Source organism: Gadus chalcogrammus, chromosome 4 (assembly GCF_026213295.1).
Source record: "Gadus chalcogrammus isolate NIFS_2021 chromosome 4, NIFS_Gcha_1.0, whole genome shotgun sequence".
Lineage (NCBI taxonomy): Eukaryota > Metazoa > Chordata > Actinopteri > Gadiformes > Gadidae > Gadus > Gadus chalcogrammus.
In genome coordinates, this window is record NC_079415.1 from 27,013,345 (window position 1) to 27,022,780 (window position 9,436).

The following is a 9,436-nucleotide window of genomic DNA, read 5'->3' on the forward strand; positions in this document are numbered from 1 at the left end:
AGCTGCTTGTACAGGGAGACGATCTCCTCCTCGTACTTGCTCCTCTCCTGGCAGGAGACGTCCGTCTTCTCCCCCCCTCCCTCGGTGGACTCGGGGAGGTTGTCGATGACAGGGGTGTTGTCGCATTGCTCAACGCTGCGGGCGGGCTGCTGTTCCGCCTCCGGCACGGCCTCACCTGCCCACCGGACCAGAGGAGACACCGTGTGAACCTGACGTGTACTGTGCTCCTCCCAGACATGGTGAGTAGATAGAGGCCACATGACTTATGTCTAAGGACAGGGGGATAAGGAGGGGGGGTGTCATGTGAGCCTCCACTTCTCTCTTCGCTCCTCCACCTCTACTCTAAATCCTCCACGTTTCTCCCCACTCATCCACCTCTCTCCCAACTCCTCCACCTCCCTCCTCCAGCCCTCTCCCCTCTCCTCCTCCTCCTCCTCCTCCTCCTCCTCCTCCTCCTCCTCCTCCTCCTCCTCCAGCCCTTTCCCCTCTCATCCTCCTCCCACCTCCTCCTCTCTCCTCCTCTCTCCTCCACCCCTCTCCTCACCCCCTCCACCTCTCTCCTCCTCCCCCCTCACTGTTCCTCCAGCGATTGAGCTCGGCCTCTCCCCCCCTCCTCCTCCTACCCCCTCCACCTCTCCTCCTCAACTCCTCTGTTCCCCTATCCCTCCACCCCTCCTCCAACCCCTCACCGTTCCTCCAGCAGTTGAGCTCGGCCTCTCTCCAACCCCCTCCTCTCCTCCACCTCCCTCCATCACCCCCCTCCCCACTCCTCCCTTCTCCACCTTGCTCCCCGCACCTCCTCCACCACTCTCCCCCTACCTCCTCCTCCACCTCCCACCACTCAACCTTCTTCACCCCTCCTCCACACCCCCTCCTCCTCCCCTCCGCCTCTCCTCCTCCCCCTCACCGTTCCTCCAGCGGTTGAGCTCGGCCTCTAGCCTCTGGATGATCTTCTTGCGGCCCTTGCTCTTCTCCTTCTCCTTCTCGTATTTCTTCTTCCACTCCTCCGCCGTGAGCTCCAGGTTCAAACACACCGTGTTCTTGATGGTCTTGGCCCTGCGTGAATCAAACACGCACACGCACGCGCACACACACGCGCAAACGCACACACGCACACGCATGCGTACACGCGAGCACACACACACAGACACACGCACGCACTCACATACGCACATGCACACACAGACACACACACACACACACACACACACATGCACACACACACGCACACAGGTTAAGATGAGGAAGATGAAGTGATTGCTGAAATCCGAAATAAGAGTAAAGGATGATGTGGATGCTTGTTGGAGGGATGGTGAGCACTTGGACAACTGCCCATCACCTGAGGCTTAACCTCAACAAGACTGAGCTCCTCCTAATGCCAGGGAAAGATTACACACACATGAAGTTACTGGTCACTGTTGAGAACATCACTGTATCTCCTTCTCCAACTGCCAGAAACCTTGGTGTGGTACTGGACAGTTATCAGTTATGCTGCACCGCAAACATCACTGCAGTGGCCTGATCCTGCAGATTTGCAATTTACAACATCGGCAGGATCCGGCCTTTCCTCACCAGGGAAGCAGCTCAGCTTCTTGTCCAATCACTGGTCATCTCCCGCCTCGACTACTGCAACTCGCTCCTGCCTCTGCGATTAAACCTTTGCAGCGTATTCAGAATGCGGCAGCGCGCCTCGTGTACAACCTACCAAAGTTCTCCCATGTGACCCCCCTCTTCCTGGACCTCCACTGGCTCCCTGTAGTAGCTCGCATCAGATTCAAGATGATGGTACTGGCATACAAGGCAGTCGATGGAACTGCCCCTGCCTACCTCCAAGCATTGGTAAAGCTACACACCCCAGCTCGATCCTTCCGCTCAACTACCTCAGCTGGACGTCTGGTACCGCCATCGCTAAGAGCAAGCAAAGGTCGATCAACAAAGTCACAACTTTTCTCTGTTTTGGGACCTCAGTGGTGGAACGAGCTCCCTGCTGATGTCAGGGTTGCAGAGTCGCTCACCAGCTTCCGCAAAAGACTCAAAACTCGCCTGTTCACCTCGACTCTGCATAGCTACCCAGCCCCTTCCGGCCACCATTGTATGTTGTACGTCCTGGCACTTAATTGTACGCACTTAATCTACATTGCACTTATTCATAGTACTTAATTGTGTCACATCTGCAGTAGCTGCTATCATTGCTGTAAACGGGAAATGGGTTAGCCTAGCGATTGTTAGTACTTGCACTTGGCTCTATGAACATCTTTACTGTACTGACAGTGATATATTGTTTCACTTCTTATGACAAATTACTTATTGTAAATCTTTTTGGATAAAAGCGTCTGCTAAATGCCCTAAATGTAAGTTATGTTGGAGGCTAAATGTATGCATGGGTGGATGGACAGATGGGTGAGTTGTGTATGGATGGATGCATGAGTATTTGAAAAGGGTGAGGAATGAATGAATGAACGAATGAATGGATGGATGGATGAATGGATGGATGAATCAATGGATTGAGGTGCTTGGATCGAACCCCTTTCAGTGAGTGTACACAGGGGTTAGACAGACATAACCAATGAGCGAACAAACAGGGAGGGGGGGGGGGGGGTTACCTCTGTCCAAACATGAGGGTGGACTTGGTCTCGGCCTCGTTGTACACGGAGGGCGAGCAGCAGATGATGATGGTGGTCCGGCAGTTGCCCCCCAGGGAGTCCTGCAGGATGCGAGTCATCTTGCTGTCCCGGTATGGGACGTGGCTTTTCTAAACAGGGCAACACATACAATGATTTTTTTTTTTTTTTTACTGGCTGTAATGTCAAATTTGAGAGAAATATTCTGTATACTAATACTCTGTAACTCGATGGGTCATAACGGGGTTACTCAGTAGACCACAATTACATTTTGGATCCACAAATATATGCCCAAAATTATCTATATTTAATAATTGTATTATTTATTTTGCTGTAAATCGTAGCATTGAAGCAATTCAACGATAGGTAACCCAACATGGACCTCATGGTTATGATCAGACTTTTCCTTTGTGTTGTGTAGTGTTCGCTCACCCAGCCATCCCCCCCCCCCTTCACCTGAGCGTTCTCATCAATCTCTATTCCCTCATCAGTCTCTACCCATACATACTAGCTCTCTTCCTTCGTTCCCTTGTCGGTTTGTTGTTTTTGTTATGTCATTCATTCCTCGTGGTTCTCAAATTGTAGAGTTGGTTTCATCCTCCCTGAACAGATATTGAGTTGCTTCATCAAAGGACCTTTGATTGGTTACATCCTGAGTCATCCTGTTTGAATTGATCAATTTGTTCATTTGTTCACACTCATAGCGCCCCTTTTACATTATGTCAACGTTAGCATTGAAAGACGATCTGGCTGGTGCCAGTCCAAGCTTGTATCTGTGTCCGACTCTCTCTGGGCTGTGTCACAGCATTTGGGGATGCATTGTGGGTAACTCACGGTTCCCTCGGCCAGTGCAGAGATGACGTTGCCCAGCGCCGACAGAGACTTATTGATGTTCTTAGCCTCGTCCAGCACCGCCCCTTCTGCACCCGTCTTACTGACCTTGAGGGGCGACCCAGGGCAGAGAGAGAGCGAGAGAGAGAGCGAGAGAGAGAGAGAGAGAGAGAGAGAGAGAGAGAGAGAGAGAGAGAGAGAGAGAGAGAGAGAGAGAGAGAGAGAGAGAGAGAGAGAGAGAGAGAGAGAGAGAGAGAGAGAGAGAGAGAGAGAGAGAGAGAGAGCGGTGTAAGACAAGTGGCAAAATCGAATAGGTTTCCAAGAAAGATGACAAAGGAGGAAGAGAGATACATGCGAGAAGTGTTTGGAAAATCAAGAAGAAGAAGAAGAAGAGGAAGGAGAAGAAAGAGCGGTCCTAGGTGTGTTATAGGGGGGTCAGGGGAACCTTCTCGCTGCCGGCCAAGTCAACCAGGTACAGCTTCCCACTCAGCTTCTTCTCCGTCTCCACGTTCTCCTGCTTGATGTTGATCAGGAAGATACTGTGACTTCTGGAGCTGTGCTCGTTCATGTCTGCAGCACACACACACACACACACAAACGCACACACACACACACACACACACACACACACACACACACACACACACACACACACACACACACACACACACACACACACACACACACACACACACACACACACACACACACACACACACACACACACAGGCACGCACACACACACAGACAGATAAATACACACACGCACACAAATACAGACACACAAAGGCACACATAAAGACACATACACAAGCACACACACACATACAAACACACACACGCACACACACACGCATGCACACACACACATGAACACACAGACACATGCACGCACGCACGCACGCACACACACACAAACACACACACACATGCACATACACAGGCACACAAACGCACACAGATGGTTACATGATTCTATAAATAACGCTCGCTCACTACCCTAATTGATCAATCCAGCCTTTACTTGTCTTTTATAAATGCTTGTAAGGCAAAGATATTCCTCACTTTAGATGAGCTCACACAAAAGACTCACATAATGCTTCCTAACTACCTGAACTCATCATGAACCCTAGCATTATTAAGTGTTTATATGTTAGTTATCCTAAAGGGCTGCCAAAAACGATAATAAGATTAACAAATATACATTTTATTTACCAAAGCATGCATGTATTGCAAGATATTTATGAACCAATAGAATATAAAAAAACATAAACAGTTTCAACTGGCCTGAAGTAATCGCCACTATATTCCTAATACAGTAAGCTATAATAGTCTGTGTATCAATAGAAACAGCAGTGTTCATTTAAACGTCCTGCTTGTATAAATAGCGAGAAACGGCTTGTTCCAAAGGCCAATCAGAGCGCACAATCAAAGGTTTCGAACTCCACCCCTGTGGACACCTACTGGTCACTGCGACGTGCCGATTGGCCTTTCCCTCATCGATGACGTCCATCACCTCCTCAGGACTGGAAACAAAGCGCTCCGTGCAACCCTGGAGGACAAAACAGACAGAACTCATGTTTCAGTGATCACACAACCCTCCCGGACCTCAGTCGCCACAACCACCTCTATCCCCTCCAAGAATCACGCATCCCAGCACTATTTAGAGTCGCTGGGATGCATGATTCGTGGATTGCACAGGCCGTACCCCACGCACGGCCGTACGTGGGGCCGGATTATTGTCTGTGATTGTCTGCGAACTGATAAATGAATTGACTCTTACATATACCACCGAACTGATACATATACCACCCTGTCTTGCCGTCATACCCAACCTACCTTGACATAGGGAACTCTGTTTTTGTCCTCATGCACAGCAAGGTTGGTCTTGGACACTTGAAAAAGGAGAACGAAAATATATGAAAACCTCCTCTAATAATGCATCCATCATAAATTCATCATTAAACTGAACTGAAATGACAGTTTATAGTATATCGTGGATGTATAATCCAATCTTATTTTACTTGTTATATTAAATCTAAACTCAGGCATATAATAATGTAAGCATATACAGTGCAGAAGTATCTTCACTGAAATCTGAATTAATATTCATGGCTATGAAGACATTCCAACATTCCAACATTCCGAAATAGGTTTCTCTGGGTTCTATTGAGGCCAGTAGAAGTTCTCCTTACCATCCAGCAGGTCCCTGATCTTGTCCATGTAGATCTCAAAATAGGACACCTGTGCAGCAAATCAAATTCTTTACGATGAAAACAATTAATACTAGTTATTCCTGTATCTATTTGCATAATTCTACCACGATTTAATTTATATCCTGTTTCTTATACACAATCTAAGAGGGAAGGTCGGAAAGAAAGCTTGACAGAAAGAACCAAACCATGCAAAATGAAAGCTTGACAATTGTCTTGTGGTGGTACAATGTTTTTGATCCTAACCTTTGGATTATCGCGACCATATTCAGGTAATCGTTGTGGTTCTGGATTGGCATACAGTGTCGGACATGGTTCACATCCAAAAAAACAACAACGGGTGACATGGATGTCTGTGTTGTAATGTTGTCCTTGTAGGACAGCTACATTGTGTAGCTGTGGTGGGTGATCATTTTGGCTGCTAAATCAAGGTTGAAGGTACAGGCTGCCCAGGGTAAGGTGCAATAGGTATACATTTTCCTATGTATACCTGTGTTGACGGAACTTTCAAATAGCACTAAAGCACTTTATTTAAATTAAGAATTTAAATGGAATATTATTAACCAATAGTGGTATTTCATTTTGTTGGTTGCATTTGATCAGGTTGTTTTTTAATGTGTTGTAGTCTTTACCACTGCTGTAAACCAAACCTCCCTCTGAACTGAACTGTGCTTGCGTTTGTGGTTGCAGACAGTGCAGTTAGCCATCAACGGCGCTTTGTTAACCTTGATATGGAACTCCAGGTTCTCGTCCATGGAGTAGATGTGGTCGAAGATGTCGTTGGAGATGCGTGGGATGATACCCATCAGCTGGGGGTTGTGGAGCTTTCCCTGGGGAAGAACCAGCCAAACGATACAGGTCGTTACCCAATGACCAATCAGAACTACGGGGGGGGGGGGGATCTATCAGACTGCCATTAATACAATGGGTTCCGTTCCATTACACTTATTGACAGGTTTTAATTAATATCCTTATACTCATTGGGGGAAACTCTAACTGGAAACATGGGTTTAATTGAGAATAACTTAAAACCTGCGCCGGTTTAAGATAGAGTTAGTTAATCAGTTAAGCGTCATGTGAGTGTGAGCTTTAAATAAGATAGGATCTGACCACTGCTTTTAGTGTCCACTTAAATGTATGATGGATAGATAAGCAGCGTTTGCTACGGTTAACTGGGTAGGCTGGTAGACTGAAAACACAGGAAAAGGCAGATTTTCAAATGGCTTGTGTAATGGCTAATCACATTCACACCTGGTGCCAAAATATCACCCCACTAAGAAGTGCAACAGGAGAAGATGACCTCTCTGGAGCTGGGGAAGGCATGGAGGCTGAGGCCAAACTCGACAGCCCAATGACGGCTTTGCTGCCTCTCGCCTGTGCCCTCATTTTAATCTCACCTCAGGGCCAAGTGGAGCCATGACAGGAAGAAAGGTGTCTGATTGGTCAGAGTCTAAACTCTCGTTAAGCTGCTCTTTAGGGCATGAGGAAGATTTAACTAATAAAAGACTTTCAGTGAAGACGTCAGGGAGAACTTAGAGGAGAGGGTAAGGTGAGAGATGGGGCTGTACTGTAATCACGCTGTAATAACGCTGTCTGAGTCTAACACGTTACATCACTGCATTTAGCAGAGCGAGAGAGAGACCGTCGAGATGAATCACCTCCATTGTGTGGGTCTTCCCTGAGGAGGTCTGCCCATAGGCAAAGATGGTCCCATTGTAGCCTTCCAACACGTCTAGAATGAATACAGAGTAATCAGAGGTCAATGCATTCATCGTCATAGTCAAATATCTGTTTGTGTTTGACATTTTACAGTATAATAAGGCAGGTTGACAAAGAGAAGACTTCAAAGGTTTATTAAGTTGCATTCTGCATCCAACACAATTCATTAATCATGCCTTTCGAAGCTGTGTGTGAGTGTTTGTGAGTGTGTATGTGTGTGTGTCCACCCCCCCCCCCCCCCCCCTGAGTGGACCCACCTTTGACGATCTGCTTGGCGCACGCATCATAGACCTGCTCCTGCTGGGAGTTCGGGGGGAGAACACGGTCGAAGACGTACGGCTTTCCCTGTCATTGTTGTTGTTGTTGTTGTTGTGGTGACACACCACCAGAAAGACAAGGACAAAGAGATGTCAGGGCAGTATCACCCCGGAGAGAGGACAACTCTCAGGAGGACCTTTTAACTGCAGTAGGAGCGGATCCAGAGTTGTCAAGGGGAGGAGCAAAAAAGAGCAAAAAACGAGCAAGAAAATTTATAATGACCCCTCCCTCCCTCCCTTCATGTGTCCCCCGTTGTTAAGTAGTGCATTCATGCACCTGCGTTAGAGCTACGCTAACGTTGTGTGCGCACATGTGATTTGCAGACGAGATGGATGCTCAGAACCGATCAGGGAAGAGCTTTCCTGAAACGACATGGAAACTCACAGTGCATTTCTCTCACTCATAGCTGATGGATGTCTACCACATTCTGAACATAATACACACAATTGTTGTTAAATCTAACTGACAGCATCTTTCATTCATACAAATCTTTTAAATTGTACAGACCTCAGTCAGTTAATATTTAAAAAAAAACACTATAAAAGATAAAGCCAGCAGTGTCGCAGTCATAGGATAGTGTTTCCCAACGTTTCTTGTCTTGTAGGCCTACCCTCACAGTCCTATCAGTGGGGCTAAAGTCCCTGTTCATCAAAACCAAATGGTGAGGAGCTTAAAATAGAAGAGACCGAGGGCTATTTCTAGTCTTTATTTATCAGCAGCAATCCACATACATAATATGGATGAGATTCAACAAATATTCATATTTATTGTGTAGGCGTGATATAAGCTAAAGCTGAATGATTACAAGCACTCCATGGAACCTGCTCGCGTCTGCCCCCTATCGGCCCGCGGAGCGCCGGTTGTGAACCATATAGTTAAACCACAGAGGAGTCCGCGGCACAGAGTAGGATGGGCGCGGGGTGTGTTGAGCAGTCACTATGCAGGCAAGGCTAGCTGGCAGACTTGGCAGGAATCAACAACTCTGGGAAACACACCTGCATAGCTATTTAAGTTTAAATACGTCATGAAGGTGTGTGCGTGCCTGCAATATTGGATGGCCTTTTGGTCAGCATGATAAGGTTTATTATTCTACCAGTGCCTGGTTCATGAAAGAAGCAGACCCCTAATGAGTATGATGGGACACTTGTGTTTGTCTTACCATGACACCTCTGTTCAAAGGGTAGGCTATAATGTGATTACAGAAGACTGGACCAATATCCATCAGCTTCAATTTGCCCGTTCAGCAAGGTATTCTACCGCATCGGACACACGTCAAAAAAACCTGCTGTCTCATACCGGCAATCTCAGCGTCCCATAATAACACACACACACACACACACACACACACACACACACACACACACACACACACACACACACACACACACACACACACACACACACACACACACACACACACACACACACACACACGAGCGTGCACTCGCGTTGTCTCTCCAACTTAAGTCTAGTGAGGCTATTTCAATGTGCCCCTGTGCGCTGGAAAAGAAAACGTACTTTGATCTTTTTTTTTTTTTACAAAACTTCAAACTCGCGTATAGAACAAAAAATTAAATTAATTCGTTTTTTATTTATATTTTCACTTACCGTTATCACCACGGTGTCGTCGTCTTTGAATTTGGGGATGTATTTGTCCCCTCGTGTGATCTCCGCCTCGTTCAGGGGCCTGAACCTGCACAGCACTTTGACGCCGCATTCTGCCGGGTCCGTCAT

General features: G+C 47.1%; 1 protein-coding gene across 1 annotated transcript in view; it reads right to left on the minus strand.

Moving 5' to 3' along the window:
- LOC130380952 (kinesin heavy chain-like) overlaps positions 1 to 9,436 on the minus strand; it is a 22,015-nt gene extending 12,579 nt beyond the window's left edge. Inside the window, exons 1-12 of the mRNA XM_056588378.1 lie at positions 9,311 to 9,436; positions 7,642 to 7,729; positions 7,324 to 7,397; positions 6,391 to 6,495; positions 5,648 to 5,696; positions 5,292 to 5,347; positions 4,917 to 5,004; positions 3,898 to 4,022; positions 3,456 to 3,560; positions 2,604 to 2,752; positions 908 to 1,056; positions 1 to 175 (exon numbers count right to left, since the gene is read on the minus strand). The exon at positions 1 to 175 is cut by the window's left edge and continues 10 nt beyond it. Coding sequence (XP_056444353.1) covers positions 1 to 175; positions 908 to 1,056; positions 2,604 to 2,752; positions 3,456 to 3,560; positions 3,898 to 4,022; positions 4,917 to 5,004; positions 5,292 to 5,347; positions 5,648 to 5,696; positions 6,391 to 6,495; positions 7,324 to 7,397; positions 7,642 to 7,729; positions 9,311 to 9,436 — 1,289 coding nt within the window. The remainder of the gene's footprint in view (positions 176 to 907; positions 1,057 to 2,603; positions 2,753 to 3,455; positions 3,561 to 3,897; positions 4,023 to 4,916; positions 5,005 to 5,291; positions 5,348 to 5,647; positions 5,697 to 6,390; positions 6,496 to 7,323; positions 7,398 to 7,641; positions 7,730 to 9,310) is intronic.